Here is a 19,864-nt window from a genome sequence, read left to right as displayed (position 1 = left end):
CTTGGCATAAAAGATGAACTGTAGTTTCTCATTGTTTATCCATGTAGTTTTCCATCTAATAATAATAGTACTTGATCAACCGACAAATTGACTAGTCGACTTTAGTGTCGACTGTCTAGTCGGCATGATTAGTCCGCCTTGTCGTCGACACTCTGGTCGGCCCGACTAGTCGGTCTTGTCTTCGACTTGGATCGTTTGTAGTCGACTCTTTATGACATCGATTGTTGGTTCTCAACCACTCCTTGTTTTCGATTGTCGGCTCTCGGTCCAACTCGTCGGCTCCTCCCATAGGAGGGACATATTCCTAACAGAAACATCGACATGCGCCGATTCCGCCACCTGGCACTTAACGATGGCGTCAGAGATTAACTCCATCTAGCACAAAAAAATATGGGACTTAGTCGAACTACCGAACAACCGACGTGCTCTTCTGTGCAAATGGGTCTATCGACTCAAAGAGACGTCGTATTCTGTTTGTCCCAAGTATAAGGCCATATTAGTCGTGAAGGTTTTTTGATAGCAATATGGCGTCGACTTTGATGACATTTTTTCACTAGTGATGAAAATAACCACCTTTAGATTCCTACTCATCGTAATGGCAGCGGAGGACTTGGAGCTTATATAGTTAGATGTGAAGACGACCTTCCTCCATGGCGACCTAGAAGAGGAAATTTACATGGAGCAACCGAAAGGCTTCGTTGCAGTTGGCCAAGAGCATCTAGTCTGTCGACTTAGAAAGAGTCTTTATGGCCTAAATTAGGCACCCCGACAGTGGTATAAGAAGTTCGACGATTTTATCCAATCAATCAGCTTCTCAAAGAGCGATGAGGATAACTACCTCTTCACGAAAACAACTCAAGATGGGTCTCCTATCTTCCTCATCTTATATGTGGATGACATGCTACTCTCTGCCTGTCATGCCTGCGAGCTTGTCGATCTTGTTCGGCAACTGTAGTTGAAGTTCGCAATGAAGGACCTAGGTTCCCCTCAACACATACTCAAAATGAAGATCAGTCGGCTCCGGAATCAACTCTCAAGCCGACTACATCAAACGTGTATTGGGGCGCTTCAACATGCAATCGGCCAAATATGCTTCGACCACACTCCCATCAACCTTCGGCTATCTCAGTGAGACTGTCTGACATCTAGTCAGGGGGGAAGATATGAAATTGGTACCGTATGCACCGGCAATTGGCTCCTTGATGTATGCGATGGTTGCGACACAGCCTGACATTGCTCACGCAATAGGAGTCATCAACAAATTCATGCACACCCAGGCCAATCGCATTGGAATACAGTCAAGAATGTACTCGGATACCTAGTGGGCACACAAGACCTTGGCATCCTCTTCAGTTCGAACAATAACCTAGGCGTAGTCGGTTACACCAACTCAGACTTTGTCGGTTGTGTGGATATTCAAAAGTCAACAACCGAATATTGCTTCAAATTCGGCAATGGAGCAATTTCGTGGAAGTCGAAACTTCAAGAGTGAACGACGACTTCAAAGACCGAGGTTGAATACGTAGCCGCGTCCAATGTGGTGAAAGAGGCTCTATGGGTCGGTCGGTCGGTGTGTACGTTTCGACAAGTCGACCCCGATTCGGCTCCAATTTTCTAAAGTGACAGTCAGGGTGTTGTTGCTTTGTCGAAGAATCCGATTCATCACAAAGCCTCCAAGAATACCCACATTCAGTATCACTTTGTTCGAGATTGTGTAACTTTAGGGAATCTCGGCCTTGAGAAGATCTCCACGATCGACAACGTGTCATACAGGGTGACCAAGTGTCTCAGTTACTTGGTCACCAGATGGACTTAAGGAGTATTCAATCTGATCGAGTTGGCCAACAGAGATAGCTTCGAGCACTCGGTCTTGACAACTGAATCAGCTTCTGCACTTGAACCAACTGATTCAGTCTGTGTTTTTCTCTCGATCGTCATCGATTCGGCTACATGTTGATCCACTCAAGCATCTCTTTGTATAACCTGAACATCTTATTTTATATTACAGGTTTCTCCATAATGTATACACTCGTTACGGGGGGGTGTCGAATACGGGTGTATAATGGTCGTTTTCACACAGTCTCGTGGACAAACTAGGTTTAGGACAACTCTGTAAATATGTCAAAGGGTAGTTTCCCTAGCCCAATTAGTATATAATTGGCTTTGTAACCTAACCTAAGGTGGCTGTCTCCATTTTATTGTAACTCTAAGTTCCATATCGTGTGTTATTGTTGTCTCTCTCTCTCTCTCTCTCTCTCTCTCCTTGATCTTCCTCTACCATGCTAACTTGGTGATCTTCTAAGCATAGATGTTCTTGTTTCCGCACTGACGGTCTCAAACGCCAACAAAAGCTTGACCTGAAATCAGGAAAATGCATTCGCGTGGCGTACTCACTTGAGCAAAAGGGGTAACAAGTGATTCAACCCCTCCACCCGAAAGGTTTGTGTGAGTCGGGATGTTGTATTTGACAAAACAACATATGGTATGAACCCATCTCAGCTCCATCCGAACCGATTGAGGAAGCGGTGGACATACACTCGGAGGATGACATTCGGCCAAGTTTGATACTGTTAATAACTAGGTAATTAAGCAAGGGTTAATTAGTACCTAATTATGTGATTAAGTTAAGCGGAAGATTATGTGTATGTGTGTGTATGTGTGTGTGTGTGTGTGTGTGTGTGTGTGTGTGTGTGTGTGTGTGTGTGAGAGAGAGAGAGAGAGAGAGAGAGATACACTTATGAACAACAGAAGATGGGGGATGAGTAACTATATTAAATTAGCATTATCATCATCAAATACAAAAATACCCACAATGAGGTATATATAGATCTCATGTGCAAGTGTGCACATGTGTGAGGAGAATATAGGTACAATGGTGTAAGTCCTGTATTAAATGTACTTGGGAGTGGAGGATCTAGAATATCTCACTTAAGTACAAGGTCTTATTTAAGGCGTTATAGTCAACACTTCTAACTAGATTCTATCTAGGTAACTACGAAGTTACATGGTTGACTAAATAACTAAACTAAGTTGAGCTTGATCTCTCAATAGATACCAAAGGAAAGTGTTATCTCAACCATGTCGAGTGGACCACAAGAGCCTCTGAGCAACCAAAGCACATTTCGAACAAGTACTGCATCGAATAGAGGAAAGGCTAAGCTGCCAAAATATGAGGTTGACCACTCCAACGAGAGTGATGCGGATGGCTCGACACACTTAGTCAAGCATGACTTTGGTGTCCCTATCATGAGGACACCCAAAGTAAAGAAAGCTCTTGTATCAACAAATGAGAAACTCTAATGCTCGAGTAGAGAAAAGAACTTAGTCACTTGGTTCGGCTACAACGGTTACATGGCAATACTATTATGCCTTTATGATGAAAATAGCAACCGTACGTGAGCCATAAAGCTTTGTTGAAGCTGCTCAAAATCCATGATGGATAGAAGCGATGAACGAGGAAATGCAAGCCCTCAGCAAGAACAAAACCTGGGACCTTGTTCCACCCTCACCTCGAAAGAAAGCATAGGCTACCAATGGATGTACAAGGTGACATACAATGCCCACGATACGGTCAATCGGTACAAAGCCTAACTTGTAGCAAAAGTCTACGCATAGACACATGGTGTCGAATATGAGGAGACATTTGCTCCCATGGCAAAGATGACAACTATTTGGACTATACTTGCACTTGCAACGATGAAAGGATGGCATCTCCATCAAATGGACGTGAAGAATGTGTTCCTTAAGGCGAGCTAGAAAAGGAGGTCTACATGGTACAACCACCCGGATTCAAGTCGAGCACACATCCACATGTGGTATGCCGACTCAAAGAACCTCTCTACAGCCTTAAGCAAGCGCCATGAGCTTGGCATTCGAAGATAACACAATATATTCACTGAATAGGCTTTCAGATGTTCAAAGTTCGACAATTCCTTAGTCATCTGAAGCGACTCAAGTGGTCAAATATTCATCATCATCTATGTCAATGACTTGGTGATTGGAGGAGAACATTTAACCGACATCAACAACATCAAGATCCTCCTCTCCGGCAATTTCGAGATGAAGGACATGAAAGAGCTTCATTATTTCCTGGGTGTTGAAGTGATTCGGACTCCTAACGACATCATGATCTCCCAATGATACTACATCCTAAACCTATTATTCAAGTTCAAATGACCGAATGCAAGCATGTGTTGACCCATCTCGATCAAAAATTGAAATTGGATGTTGACTACGACACCTCAAAATGTGAGCCGACAAGCTATCGACAACTAGTAGGAAGCCTAATCTACCTCAATATCACCCAACCCGATCTCAACTAGATCCGGTCCGCCTCCTTAGTCAATTCATGCAAATGTCACACGATATTCATATTCTAGATTGTGCTAAGCGAGTATTACGATAATTGAGTGGCACTATGGATTACGACATTCTCTACACGTCAGCGATGCTGATTTGGCTCAAAGGGTACACCGATGTGGACTAGGCCAACTACAATGTGGACCAACACTCCACCTCGGGGTTCGCGGTCTCTCTTAGAAGTGGAGCCATATCATGGAGCAGTAAGAAGTAGTTGGTTGTTGCATTGTCAAGCACATAGGCTGAATATTGGGGGGCCGACCATTGTTGCATGTGAAGCCGTATGGCTTAAGATGATCTTGAAAGATCTAGATGTTTCAATCAACGATCCAATCTTGATTTACTGTGACAATCTCATCAATATCCACCTTGCTCGAAACCCGGTCTCCCATGCTCAGACAAAGCACATGGATGTGCACTACCACTTCATCCGGGAACGTGTCATTGCGAGGGATGTCGACCTTCAACATTTCAGTACGAATCTTCAAACGATGTCGACCTAGTGTGTGAACACACTCTAAAGATATAGAAGTGTGTGAACACACCACCTTATTGAGTTAAGTTAAGTTTCCCCCTTTTCCGGAGAGGTGGTTTTAGTGAGAGAATGTAGAGAGAGGGTGATCTTATAAGCACCCTCCTCTCTCTCTTTGTAATGTTGGTGGTCATTCTTGTTCTTGTGAATATACAATTTAAGTTGTTTTTTTTTACCTCATCGATACATTCTGAGAATCAAGGTATTGTTACAACATTAAGATGCTTTAAAAACCACTGGGGTGACATAAAATGTCTTTACAATACATGATCTCTATTTTGAATATTCATAGCAAATCCCTAAGGCTTAACCATGTTGTCATCTTGGAGGCATTGTTTGCAAATACAAATACACGAATGAAATGCAATCATTGTGCCCACAAAAGTGGTTTTCACTCTTAAATTCCCCAAATGAAACCCAAATCACATTTACCCATTGAAAACAATATTAGACTAGATTGTCATAGGTTATTGTCATATATCGACTATACATCATGATGTATTGAGTCTATACTTACATGTGTAATATGGTAGTCTACGGGACCATATATATAGCTGAATGGGATAAGGTGTTTTTAAGCCTATGTGATTGTAGTTGCGAATAACAATCAACGTGAAACCAAACGGCTTAACGGTTTAAATTGTTCGGTTTAGGGTTTATGACCAAGAATGTCATGAAATATGTTCGGCAAAAGTTGAGTATTACATCAGAGTGAACCTGTAAGATAGATCAACCAAATTCGAATAGGGATTTACCACATATGTGTAATAAATTGAAAAAAATCATATGGTTTAACATGATACATGTTTACAGAGTTCGCGAAATGTGTCTTGATAATAAAAGAAATTTGTTTCCCCAACATCCATGTCCGAGCTCATGTGATTCTTCTTCCCATTCCATTCCATGGGAGTGGATCATGGTGATGATGATGATGATGATCTCCTGCATTATTCCTGCTGCTGTGACAACAACAATCTTAGGGATTTCATGAACCTGCAGTCAGTCGTCGGTGGGAAATCTCCTCCTGTTTGTTTGTTTGTTTGTTTGTTGTTACTGCTGCCATGGAAGCTGCCGTCTCCACTTCTCCTCCTCCTCCTTCTGCAGACGCCGTGGAAGCCTCGACTCCGTCTATATACTTCTGGCGCCTCTTCTCTCTCTATATTCACAACCTTGTCTCTGCACCATCCTCCTCTGCCGAAGTCACGAGTTCCATTGTTGAGCCACACATCTTGCCTCTACTCCATCGCTTCGGCTTCATCTCTCGCTGCAGAGACGTTCCTTCCCTCCGTTCCATTCTCCTCACGCTTAGAGATTCCGGTTTTGAGCTTCCTCTCCGTACCACCAGATTCTTTCTCTCTTCCGATCTCATCCTCCACTCTCTCTTACCGTCTGATCTTTCTCCGGATTTGGAAGATGTGGAGAATAAAATGATGTCCTCCGAGCTTTTAGCTGTTCGTTCTGCCTTTGAATTCGCTAAAGAATCATTGGAACATAGCTTTCACCTCCTCAGAAACGCCATAGATGAAGCTATGAAGAAGCTTTTTGCCTGTAATATACGCTGTAACAATCATGAGATGGATCAGAATTCCTGTATACAGGCGAAGGTTTGTGTGTTGGAACAAGAGATTTGCTGGAATATTTGCGATGAAAAACATCTCTTAGAGGTATGGTGATTAAGCGTTGATGATGCAATACTCGAATGGGAGAATTATACATCATTTCTCTGCAAGTTTTCCAGAAATCAGATGTGTTTTATATATTCTTCTTGGCTAACTGGGGTTTTGCTGCATTTACTGCACATTTAATGTTAGAAAAGCAAAACTCTTTGAGGCGTGGCTATAAATTACGTTTATATGATTTCCTATAATTCTGGAATCGGAGACCTTTCCTCTGGAAGTTCTTCATGGGATACGATCCTGGAGAATGATGGTGTACTTACATCTTTGAGTATTCTTCTTCATCTGAGATGTGTTGTTGCATCTCCTGCACATTTGATCTATTCTTCCTGATACGCTAGATTTGTCTGCACGTTATTTGTCAAATCAAGACAAGTCCTTTATTTATTGAGATAATGTTGCAAAACCTGCACGTTTGAGAGGAACAGAAGCTTTCTTGATCCATTGAATAGACTTTTAGAGATACGTTGGAGAATTTTCTGCACCGTCATTCATAAAATCATGCTGAGCTCATTTTCTTCTTGATCTTTTGAGATCAAATGTTGCATATCCTGCACGTTCACTGTGGGAAAAAAACTCTCTTGATCAGATAATGCACATTCTTGATTGATCAGTATTTTCAGTGTGCAATTGAGAAAATGAAACGGAAATCATGCTCACTTAGATAACGGAAGAAAGAGAATGCAAAAAAATAAAAGAGAAATAAGCCTCGAGACAAATGGTCAACACATTTATTGGAAAAGTAAGCTTAAATAACGCTGAGGTTACAAAAAATAAGCACTGAATAAGACCTTACAGTTCCTGTAGCGATGACAGAAACATTTAATGGGAAATTTAAGCTTACATAGTTTTCTCAGATTACAGAAATGTTTGAGAAAAATGGTGCACAGTCTATGCTTCATAATAGAGAACAAAGATGAGTTGAGAACAATATCTCAAGTATTTTGCAGAGAATGCAGTTCAGCAATATATGATCCTCATAGAAAACCAAGATGAGGCATGTCGTTTAGTAGTTCACACGATGAAGGGCTATCAATGCAATCTATTTAGAATATGAACAGTTATTTTACCTCAGACAATTTGAATTTGCAAAAATAAAGCTGAGATGGTATGTTCTTGATCTGTTGAAATACATACTGAAGGATGCTCTATTTAAGATATCAACAGTTTTTTGTATTTCTGAAGATTTATAGAAGCGGACGTGCATATGTTTTTTATTTGTTAGGATACAACACTTGATTAGGCTAAGATATGAACAGTTCTTTTATCTCACAAAATTAATTAGGAAAATTAGGCTACTGATATATGGACTCCAGTTTTTAGATTAATTTAGTCTAACAGGTTTCTTGACCCAGCAGTATATACTAGAAGGAGCAAACAACCATATGGATTCTAATGGACAAGATAATGCGGAAGAAAGCAGATTGTCTTGTTTCATAAGAAGAGGTCTACAATCTCCCACTAAAGAGGCTCGTCTTCAAGCTCTCAAACTTGCCGTAGCTTGTAGCTTCCATTCTCACTATGTCTTTTCCAAGCTCTTTCAGCTCTTCGAGACATCACTCTACCTTGAAGATTTCAGCTTTAGAGAGTATATGCTTTCAGCTTTAATGGATATGATCTATATGCATCATGATAAGATCACATTCGGGAATGTTTCACACCTCATCTTTCCATTCTTGTATGCTCCTACTGTGAACCTGCAACTAGCAGCTATCATAGGTTGCGGTAAGGTTGGAAAGATCAAACTCATATTTTAGTTTTTGGCCTCAAAGCTCTAAGGATTTCATGTCTAAGTCTAATGGGAACTTCTCATAGTTCATTTTTTACTTCAATTTTATTGAGTTCAAGAAGATCTTGTTAGTTAATGACTATTCAATTTGATACAGGGAGATTTCTTCTCTTTAACTGCTTTCCTGAAGAGGTAGAATGCCTCTTAAGTGCTATGCTGGACCGTTTTGTGTATGAGTCTATCTCTATTAGTGATTCAATACAACCTAAAGCATGGTTTGTATCTTCATTTAATCCCACTGTAACATGAGCCACTCGCATAGATAGAATAAGTTAATAGATAGCTGATTTTCTTTTGCAGCACAACAATCAAGAATCCAAAGCATAATACCGTGTTGAATGTGATGTCAAGGTTCTTTTATGAATACTCTGGAGAGAATGGAGGTCAACATCAGGACGAGATTGCAAACACAATGGTTTATATGTGTCTCGAAAGAATAGACGAAGGAGTGGTATTGATTGTAGAAAGCGGTAAAATATATATGCATAATGAGCATGAAGACCGATATCATCATCAGCAATGCCTCTCACAGGTGGACGATCAAACACCTGATAGCTTCTCATCACTTCGAAAAAATGCCATTCTTCAAGATAACCCCGAGAGAGCCCATGAGGTGAGAAGCCTTCACTTGGCTCTCCAATTAGGACTGAGTATGAGCCATACCATAGATGCTGTTCTGGATAGCCTAGTTCTCAACATCAATGAACAGAGACAACTGACTAATAACAGTAACCCAATATTAGTTACTAGGGATGCATGCCAGAACTGGATTCTTGGCACTAAGAACAAGATTTGGCTTCCCCACTGAGTGCAAGAATTCAACCAGTTCACCTAGTGCAGGAATATGGTTTCTTGGCACCACTTCCCGTTTGCCCAACTGCAATAATGTAGCGTTACTTTTTTCTTAAGTGCAACATTTGAAAGATTTTGCTGCGGTTGGGAAAGGACTTTCAGTTGAAGAGTTTAGAGTTTTTTTGTGATCTTCCTAGAGTGCTTGGGCTACTTTCTGCATGCATTACTGAAAATTTGCAGAAGGGCTTTATAAATTTGGGCTTTTGGCAGTGTTGTTAGATCACATAAATAGAGTGAAATGATAAATGCAGTATAAATTTGTACAAAAATTGCATGCGTATAGTTTCCTAAAGCTATACAGCAAGAACAACAATCTCCACATAAACAGAAGAATTTCTTTTGTTATGTTCTATCATGATTTTTTTTTCCCAAAAAAGTTACTATCATGATTGACATAGTGTGCATAGTGTGCAATGTTATTAAATGATAAACGGCACCACAGTAGACTCATTCGGGGTATAGAATAATCCATACAAAAAACTTGCTCTTTGCAACAAAACTGAAAAATTACATTTATATCACAAAACATCAATTATACATAACATTTACATTGAATGCATACAAAGAAGTTCTTTGTATCACAAAAACAAAATCCTGATTAGAAGTATTTACATACATATGCATATATAGTTGTCATAAATATTAACTGATTCGTAAGAAAGTTTAATCTGTGTTCGCCAGTGATTGCCCTCCTATATCTCACATTTTGATGACAAAAACCCAAGCAGCGTCTGCTGTTTGCCGGCATTCTTTATTTTCTTGCTGGACAACTTATTGGACAGATTGGTGCTGACCTTGCGCTTGAGAGCATCGAGATTTACCTGCAAGAATGAGAGGAAACAAGTTCAATGTGTAGTATACGCTTTAATTAGCATAAAATATGGTTTCAAAACAGACCCCCTGGTCTTTGAAAACATGGACTTGCTCTAGCATTTCATTACCTTCAGGAGTGGGGAATCAATTCCTTGCTGCATATTCAAGCATGCTGTTGCAGACAGTAAGGGTTTCATCTTTTTTGCAGCTGAAGGTGATGATACCATATGAAATGTATTTCGCCCATATTCAACTTCCTTCATAGTCCTAGCTGATAATACATTGTCATTTTCTTTTCCTCTAGCCCATACCACATCATGCTTGGACATGTGAATGGAGTTATTAGTACAATGATCATAACTTTCCTGTGGCTTTAAAACAAAAACAAAAAAATAACCACATATTACATTAGATCATTTGCAAAACACCATATTAGGTCATTTGCAAGACTCAAATAAAAATGTAAAAAATTATAGTTCAAAATAGCCGTTCATAGCATTTTGCTGATAAACATTTGAGATATGTTGTGAAGTTCAGCAATCTCTAGCACTAAAACAAACATTTACCTTGTCTTGCATAGACACATCATGTTTCATGGCAGAAGCAACTGAAGATTTGTGCTTCTTCGGTATTCTGCTATGGATAAGCTCATTCTCACTGTCAGAGCTAGAGTTGGGAACATCATCGACCTTGGGCCATTTGTGTCCATGACTTTTTGATGCCATACGGGTGTGATTTAGACCAGTTTTTGAGAAAACATCAGACTCCAAAGATGGGTTAAATTCATTGTTTTGGTTCAACTCAGTCAATGGTGTTCCTGGTACTGGTATAAGCTCTTGAGTTGACAAATATGGTAGTACGACAGCTTCTCCATAATCTTGTTTCAAACAATTTTGTCGAAGCACTGTACTACTTAATCTGCAAACAAAAAAATTGTGGGAAAGGTCAAGAATTTCAGAGTAGCGCTCAAACAACAAACATTTCAACTTCAGACAGAATTGTTATCAGAAACCAACATTTCATGTTTGGATCTGGGAAATACTTATAAAAAACAAGGATATCATCTTACTTCAGCTCAGGATGAGGTAATTCAGAATAAGATACTGGCACATGTTCCTTTGGAATGTCTGTCCGTGTTTGGAGAGCATGTAGACCTTGAATAAGTTTTTTCAATCGTGATGCTAGAATAGTATCATTTGGCCATGCATTTACATCTTCTGCATTTCCTATTTGACATTCAACCTCAGTCAGTGGACATTCTTCTTGGATTGCATTTCTGGTTGTTTCATTTCCCTGTGGAAGATGTACAATATTCTGCACACATAACAATCAACCCATTAGCATCATTACAATAAAAATAGCACGCTCAATCTAAACCTAAAATTCTGAAACTGCAAATCAAGATCACAAAAACTTAAGGATGCTATTAATTAAATTTAAGTATGAAAAATCAGTCAACCCATTCTAATAATCAATCAAGTTATTATGGTAATTATTTAATTTCTCATATTTCAGGAAGGAGTGGAATCATGCTTTAAAAAGGCATGGCATTTTGATGACATAATGGTAAGAAAAGGTAAATGTCCTCCACAACAGATCAAGACACATAATAGTAAATGATAAACCTACCTTCAGACTTTCCAATCTCTTTGAAAAGCAGAGGGTGGAATCATTCCTGTGTAGTAGACAAACGGCAACGTTCATCAAAAAAGATTTAATTGTAACAATTAATCAGACAATACAATTCAAAAAGCCAGAACTATATGTGTTGACCTAATTTTATCAAAATCACGGTGCCCATGTTTGTGTGCACCCAAAAGCAAGTCAGCATCCTCTATATCACTCCACCAAATTGGTAACTTCTTTTGTCTGGGAAAATCATCATATTTGTCAATCTTCTCAAACCATGCATTAGGGTGCATCAAAGGACTGCATAAGTTAAAATTAGGTTACTTACCTTCGAACAGATAATGGAACAATTTTTCCATCTAGCACAATTCTTGCCAGCATGTCACGTTCTTGTAGTATTTGTAAGTTCCTGATTGACACAACAATAAAAAAGAAATCTTTCTTATAGTGAACTGAATCTAAATACAAATCTTCCAGCTGTGCATTGGCTTTTCATAAAACGAGAAATTTCAGTGCATGTGTATGTATGTTCAGAAACCTTGAAAAAAACTTTATTTCTTTACCTTATAGCCCTCTTTTCGAGCTTATTCATGAAAGATTCCGAGCAGATGACTTTCTGTGCATATTTAGGAATAATAGGCATTTCACATGCAGATGCTGGGAACTGTTTTTGAGTAGTAGTATTAAACACCATTATCTGATCTATATCAACTGGGATAGTCTGCATTTTATCAGACGCACTTGCAATAATACCATTTGGATGTTGGTTCTTAAAAGTGCCCAAATCCCATCCATTATTCTTACAATGGGAAGAATCATCCTCTAACTTCAGAGTAGAACTGTTCTTTATTTGGTGAGTTCCAGAGCCGACATTCGTGTCTTCAATAACCATATTCTTCAGTATAACAGAACTTTTGCTCTGGAAATACTGGCATAACTGAATCAATACATCACATAGGCATTGCACTTCTTCCATGTTATGATGACCTACCCCAGCCTCTACCATGATTTGTTCTGTCAACCAAAAATAAGACAAACTCCAACACATCAATGCTTTTCTTTATTTCCTAAACCATTTAAAGATTTCTTCGATAGCACACACAACAGAAAAATCAGATCAATTGACTGTTTAATAGCACATACAATTGCTTTTTCTGCTTTTTGTTTTGGGGGGAGGGGGGAGGTGGTGACAAAGGGCACTTGGAAAAATAATGAACTGGGCACCTCTCGGGAAATGAAGAAACAGTCAAAAGTATTAGGGGTCTAAAAGATTACCAAACAATGATGGAACAAATCAGTAGTCTTACCATATCGATTTCTACCTAGACGAAGCAAACAGTTCTCAAGCTGACGTAGTTCTTTCTCAGTCCAGTGCTTGATTCCATCATCCACAATTTGCTCTTGATGATCTGTCTTTGCTGTCGGCCGTCTTCCCTTACAGTTTTCATAGTCATCATCAGAAGATTCATGATCTGATGTTCCTTTTCTCTCTCTGTAGTTTACTCTCAATCTTTTACGTGGACCACAAGGTAAAGCTTCTTGCTTCTCAGCATTCAGTGCATTTGAACAAGCTTCAGGAAGCAAATCTTGCCAGGATTGTGTAGGATTTTCATCCTCATCAGGATTCTCTGAGCCAGCATCAGGATTAGAAATGAATGTGGCAACTGAAAATGAATTGTTTCCTCTCCTGTGCATTCAAACAAGCCATGAGATTCTTAATGATGGGAAAGTTTTAGAGCAAGGTTTAACTCATTCTTTTATCATATTACCCTCCAATTAACCGTTTCTCTGTTCGACTTTCAAGAATTTGTTCTATATTTTGAGCACAAAAGGCGGCAGACTCAGCTTCTCCATCTTCCTGCAAGATAATAAGTTCAAAATATTACAGTTGTTTCACATTCTTCTACCAAAATAGGGTTGATGTAGTATATACCTTCAATAAGCAATAAGCCCCTTTCTTCAAGAGATTTTCAATGTTTTCATTGTATTCACTACCATGATTTATTTCCTGCATACTACCAAGTATCGCTTCATCAAGACCATACTTTCTGGAAGAGCACTGGAAGAGATGTTGTTCATATGTGTTTCTAGTAATAAGTCGGTAAATTCGGACGTCCTTTTTCTGACCAATCCTGCAGATCAGTGATATTCCAAAATATAAATAAAACCAAAAACACTGAAATATTTTCCGCTTTTGTACATATATATTTATACACACATATATATACATATACATATATATATATATATATATATATATATATGTATGTATATATATATATGTATGTATATCGAGATAAGAATGCATTGTTTATATAGGGGAAATTTGACAAATATTGACGAGGAAATAATGGAAACTTACGAGCATTAACGTTCATAGAAAGAAATTGCATGTAATGTATACGAGTTAAGAGTTGGAAGTAGAAAATGTATCATTACTGAGGAAAAATGAGCTAGCAACTTCACCTGTGGCAACGAGCCATGGCTTGAAGATCATTTTGAGGATTCCAGTCTGAGTCATAGATGATACATGTATCAGCCTGAAAACACAAAAATTAAGATTATGTCAAATCATTGATAAATGAAGAAGTCTCGATTTATGCTTAGAAACTCACAGCAGTTAAAGTTATCCCTAGTCCACCGGCGCGAGTACTGAGCAGAAATATAAATGTGTCACTATCTTTTTCTGAATATCGATCTATGGCAGCCTGAAAAAAATGCTCAGCATCTGTTAGATCAACAGAATTTTATGGCGCAACTCGTGTCACTAGAAATATATTGAAGAAAAAAACCTGTCGATCAGAGCCACGAACAGATCCATCAATTCTCTCGTATGAATGATTTTTCAAAAGAAGATAGTCCTCTAATATATCCAACATTATAGCAAACTGTTTTGAACACATGAAAGATATATAAAAACAGAGAGAACCACACCTTAAAAAGCATACTACAAGAAATAAAAAGCCAGTAACCCAATATTGCATGTAAGATTATTTCAAACACATAAGCAGACATCAAATCCTAAGGATAACGAGGCATTTCAACTAGAAGGTGCAAGAACTCAAAACTAACCTGGGAAAATATCAAAACCCTGTGACCAGAGCTCTTTAGCATTGGCAAAAGCTTGTCTAGCAGTAGCATTTTTCCAGAAGCCAAACAAAGTGCATTGGAGGTGTCTTCTTCTTTTTCCTGTTAACCATTATTCATAAAGTTGGAGACTAAGAAAGGAACAATCTCTAGAAGGAAGAGATCTGAAATTTTCAACTAACCTGATCAAGGATCTTCTTGTTGTGATGCAACCTTGAGTCTAAGTCCTCCTTCAGACCATTGCAGAGAAAAGGATGATTGCATAGCTTTCTAAGCTCCATTGCCTGTATAACGCCCAGAATTTATTCATTTGTAATACCAAATCAATGGCTTAAACAGCTGAATTCAAGCACAATCCAACAACTTACAACATTCCGAAGATTAGGCATATTGCTTGATTGTGAACCTTTCAAGAGATCTGAAATTCTGTTCTCCATTATTGCTTTGTAATAGCAGCGTTGCTCCTTAGTAAGTTCAACCCAAATGATAGTCTACAATCCAGAGACATTCGACAATCTCAAGCGCTTAATTTAAAATATTTCAAAGTTAAAAACCACTCAACTTGACACCAAGGACCTACCTCTTCTTTAAGAGGAATACTCTTCTCAACGTCCTCTTTCAAGCGTCTAAGAAGTCGAGGTTTCAATATATTCTCTTGCAAGTCCCTTACCTGTCAACCGTGTTATTCCCAAATTGCATGAAGTGAGAGATAAAAAATTACACCTGTTCTGAGGAAGTTACCTGTGATGCATCCTTTAGATCCCCATACTTGGAGAGAAAGTTGCTTTCTGAATCAAACTGATCAGAATCTAACACGTTTAGAAGTCCACTGCAGAAGTAGATATTGCATAGTTTAACAGGAAGATTAGCATAGCCCTATCATCTCATTTCATTCACAGCTCTCCTAAATGAAATACGAATATTAACTGCCACCTCTTATTTGGGTCATTTGGGCCTCTTAGAGACATTAATAAATTTCTATTTCTCGGACATTACAAGGAACGATAATATCGATACCTGCATTATAACTGTAATTGCATTTTTAATGTTCGGATGTACCAAAAAGCACCTCTTCTAAGTGGATTACATTTATTGATGCATAACCTTGCCTTGGACAATACATTCTCTCTCCAAGAAATGCTGAATCCATAGGATAGGTGCACATGATGTGACTCAATTCTTTGATTTATATATATTCAAGAACTCTCTGTATGAAATGTTATAATAGAGATGGTGGATGGTGGACTTAAATCTTCACTATCAAACATCTTTGTTACCCCATATATCACATTTAAACAGTTGAGATAGTCCATCTCAACTATCGTTTTTTCAGTTTAAATTTCTACTTTTACATATCTTTGTTCCACCTTATAACACTTTAAACAAATGGCAGCCATCTGAAATATGACCTCTGAGTTTAGATTTTCAAATATATCACTTTCAAAGAGCTAACATAGCCATCTTAGCCATGGCCTCCTGGGTTTAAACCTTCACTTACCCCATATATCTCTTTAAAACAATTTGCACAGCCATGTCAAGCTACACTTAACTGGCCCTCTCTTTTTATAGTATTGCATAATATAAAACAAAAATGATACACAGATTGTTACTCTTGCCTCTCTTCCAATAGACTTACAAGATTTCTTTCATATTGTTCTGGACAGGGGTTCCTGTTAGAAGCAGCAATCCACCTTTCCTGATTGTGAGTTGCTTTAGAGATCGTGTTGTTTTGGAGTCTTTCGACTTTAATCTACCATGACAATACAAAATTTTCTTTATTCCAACTGTTATGACAACAAAATGTGAGCGCAGATTATAAACTGTAATCAAAGGAAAGCTAAGATCACATCCAACCTGTGTGCTTCATCAACAACAACATAATCCCATTCATGTTTACATAAGAATGTCTGATCCTTCATCAAAATCTCAAAACTTGTAAGCAATACCTGAGAGATAAAAAACGGTCATTAAAAACTAGAGAGCCATATTATAAAAGTGGGCTTATTGTCTTAACTTCCTTACGTGAAATTTGACCCTCTTAGTATTGGGATAGTAGAACTCATATTCTTTTATTATATCTCGATCTTCTGCACTCCCAGCAAAGACAACACAATTCATATCCGTCAATGTTTCTACTTCTCTTTGCCAATGCCCCAGAGTTGAAACCGGAGCTATGACTAAGAAAGGGCCTTTGATTCTCCTCTTAATACGAAGGTTTTGCAGCATTGAAACAGCCTGACACAAAATATACAAAGAATCAGACAACTGGAAGCTACAAATCCATCTTTGATATGTTACCAATAAAGTTAATATGGTGCTTAGAGTCTAAGTTTAGGATTAATGGTTGAGATGTTATGTCCTAATTCTCTATGATTTTAGGATTGTGGTTGAGGGAGATGGATGGGATTATTTTCTCATTCTCTCATTACATTGAAATTTCTGGTTCAAACAAATAGTGTGTCCTCTCATTACTTTGAAGATTGTGGTTGAGTGATTGATTTCCTTCTCTTCATCATACTCCGGTTTGGGTTTGGAATAAAGGGTTTTTGGTCCATCAAGAGGTTGAGGTAGCAATATACGATTGCTCAATCTACTTATGCACAATGCTTTGAACACTGGGACATGGTATGCTAACCTGCATTGTTTTCCCAAGCCCCATTTCATCTGCAAGGATACAATTAAGGCGATTCTGGAAATTGTGATCCATCCATTCCAGTCCTTTCTCCTGATAATCTCTGAGAACTCGACCATCTCTGAAGGTCAGTTTCGCAAATGAAAGAGGCACATTCATTCGAGAATAGCCAGAGTTAATGGCTGAGAAGCGAGATATGGCGTCCTCATCACCATCAAAGATCAGGTCTTCTTTCGCTTCCCATGTGGATTCACTATAAGCTAATCCAGACCATTTCACAAGGTAATACTTTCTACCACTCTTCCTTTCTTCTTCGGCATAGATTCTAGCTATTTTTAAATACGATGGATCAAAGGCATGCCCATTTTCTCTTTCTCCTGCATTTCCATCTGATCTCCCTAGTTCATCCAACTTCCTGAAGAAATTTCTTAGTAATTGAGGACATTTCTCACGCAGAAGCTTCTCTTTAACTAGAACAACATTTCTGTAGCATTTTCCATATTCTTTCACACAAAGCAATGCAGACTCAGTGCCTCGCTTTTGAACAGAAAGAATCTTTTCAACTTCACCAATCCGTTTTACAAGACGATCACTAGATGAGCCATCAGATGTCCGTAATCCATACTTATCCACTTCAACAATAGCAGCAGAAATTCCATGAGTCTTGAGGGATCCAGATTCAAGCAATTCTTCATCTTTCTCTATTTCAATCTCCGAAAGAGCAATTTCATTGGGAATTTGAGAAGTTTTGGATTCGAACAATTTCTTATTTTTCTTATCAGATATAGGCTCTTTCCTATCAACTGTCTTTTTAGAGCAACAGACAACAGGTTGAGCTTCATCAGAATACGAATCAAAGTCATCTTCTTCGCCCGAGCTCTCGTCTCTTAAACATCTTACGGGTTCTTTTCTCTCAGCCAGCCTTCTTGATTGCCGACAAGGTATGGCATTATTAACCGTCTCTTTCATTCCTACTCTATATTCTTCTTCTTCTTCTTCCTGACATTGACGTAATATGCCGTCCTTTTCATTGTTTATCTTAGATTTCTCCGAAGAAGAATATGGACCTTTCAGCACTCTCCTCCTGTAAGGAATGCCGACCGCCACTTGTATTTTCTTCGTCTCATACATTTTATTAGTCTCTTGGAGTTCCATTCTCCCTTGCTTAAAAGAGAAAATAGAAAGGTCGGGTGGAGTTTCTGAACGCTTCTGAGAAGAAACAGAGAAACCCACTGCTTCATCTTCGTTACATTCGGGTAGAGTTTTTGCGCTCTTCTGAACAGGACGATCAGATAGCGCTGTTCCTTCATCTTCACTCCCATCATCGCTAGAAACTTCCTTATAGCTTTTCTTCGGGCCCAAACGACCTCGTTTAACTCTCCTGACTTCGACAGTAGTCTTTTCTCCTTTCACTTCTTGGTTAGTACTCTCTTCGTTCTTCTTACAGATACTGTTTCTTGTTTCCATGAAATCTTCATCGCTGTCTTCAACCACTGAATCGATGCCTAGATTATCCAGAGGAGTAATAACGCATACATCTCTGTTTGTATTCTTCACGTTAGGTTGAGTGTAACGCAAGAGAGAACCAGCCATATCCATCACATTCTTCTCATTCTTCTTCGTCTTCTTCGTCTCAGAATCGGGGCTTATGGCAAGCTCATCAGTTGTTCGACGAACCTGAACCTTCCTTCTCCTGTGGTTAACTACCACGACGCTCTGACCATCAGAAGAAATGTGATGTCGGGGTGATCGTTGGGAGGAGTCGTCGTCTTCTTCTTCGGTTTCTTCTTCTTCCTCCTCCTTGTTTTCTTCTTCAACTTCGTCGCCGTTTACTTCTTCTTCTTCTTCTACTCCTTCTTCTACTACTCCTTCTTCTTCTTCTTCTTCTTCTTCAGAATCAGAGACATACCTGACAGGCGATGCATCATCTAGGGGGGATGATCGTGATCGTTCGCGAAGCTTCATGGATGGAGGTGAAGAAGGAAGAACCGGAGACTCGCCTCGGTAAGAGGAGGGGAATGGGAGCAGAGAGAGATAAGTGAAGAGCGAATGCTGCTCTCTCTCTCTCTCTCTCTCTGATCTGATCTCTGATCTCTTCTCTGATCTCTGATCAGGCAGTCTGGCAGCAAAAGAAGAAGGAGAAGCAGGAGAAGGAGAAGGGGAGTGGAAGCGTCAACAAATGGCGGGGTTTTGGCGCCATTTTGAAAACGTGCCTCTTTTTTTTGGCGCCAAAAAAGAAGAAGAAGAAGAAGGCCTCCACATTTTTGTTTTGATCCTTGTATGTACGTATGTATGTATGCATTACTTTGGGTTGGCCTGCTCGTGTGTGTCGATCTGCTGCCAAATATGAAGGGTAGTACGGTGATGTGTGTGCAAAGGTAAGTTTCGAGTAGCAGCAACATGCTTGCTTGCTTCAGGATCCATGTTAAATGTGCACCATCGGATCAATGTAGATCTGGAAGGAAAAAAAAATTGGCAATTCATAGGCTTGCCGC

The 19,864-nt window shown here is 39.1% G+C and overlaps 2 protein-coding genes across 3 annotated transcripts; one reads left to right on the top strand and one right to left on the bottom strand.

Moving 5' to 3' along the window:
* The first annotated feature begins 5,808 nt into the window (after positions 1 to 5,808).
* Positions 5,809 to 9,402, top strand: LOC147861794 (uncharacterized). Its single transcript, XM_087322562.1, has 4 exons — positions 5,809 to 6,555; positions 7,926 to 8,292; positions 8,454 to 8,571; positions 8,657 to 9,402. The coding sequence occupies exons 1-4, from the start codon at positions 5,953 to 5,955 to the stop codon at positions 9,162 to 9,164; spliced, it is 1,596 nt and encodes a 531-aa protein (XP_087178688.1). The 5' UTR covers positions 5,809 to 5,952; the 3' UTR covers positions 9,165 to 9,402.
* Positions 9,403 to 9,718: 316 nt separating this feature from the next.
* Positions 9,719 to 19,349, bottom strand: LOC147861793 (uncharacterized). Of its 2 annotated transcripts, none has more exons than XM_087322138.1 (23): positions 17,373 to 19,349; positions 16,760 to 16,972; positions 16,592 to 16,683; positions 16,374 to 16,487; positions 15,479 to 15,566; positions 15,318 to 15,407; positions 15,106 to 15,228; positions 14,920 to 15,021; positions 14,723 to 14,839; positions 14,443 to 14,538; positions 14,266 to 14,358; positions 14,117 to 14,190; positions 13,584 to 13,782; positions 13,420 to 13,508; positions 12,958 to 13,337; positions 12,214 to 12,664; positions 11,979 to 12,059; positions 11,795 to 11,890; positions 11,651 to 11,696; positions 11,091 to 11,335; positions 10,588 to 10,939; positions 10,150 to 10,392; positions 9,719 to 10,029 (listed from the first exon to the last, which is right to left on the bottom strand). In XM_087322138.1, exons 1-23 carry the CDS (start codon positions 19,332 to 19,334, stop codon positions 9,901 to 9,903), a joined length of 5,475 nt encoding a protein of 1,824 aa, XP_087178264.1. In that variant the 5' UTR covers positions 19,335 to 19,349; the 3' UTR covers positions 9,719 to 9,900. The 2 variants fall into 2 exon arrangements, with proteins under 2 accessions (XP_087178264.1, XP_087178265.1); XM_087322139.1 differs by having other exon boundaries at positions 10,150 to 10,386.
* Positions 19,350 to 19,864: the final 515 nt, after the last annotated feature.

Source organism: Azolla caroliniana, unplaced genomic scaffold, assembly GCF_043228905.1.
Source record: "Azolla caroliniana isolate FFs.n. ecotype wild unplaced genomic scaffold, voAzoCaro1.0.p SCAF_7, whole genome shotgun sequence".
Taxonomy (NCBI): Eukaryota; Viridiplantae; Streptophyta; class Polypodiopsida; order Salviniales; family Salviniaceae; genus Azolla; species Azolla caroliniana.
The sequence above is the reverse complement of the archived record's forward strand: the minus strand, read 5'-3'. Positions and strand labels throughout refer to the sequence as shown.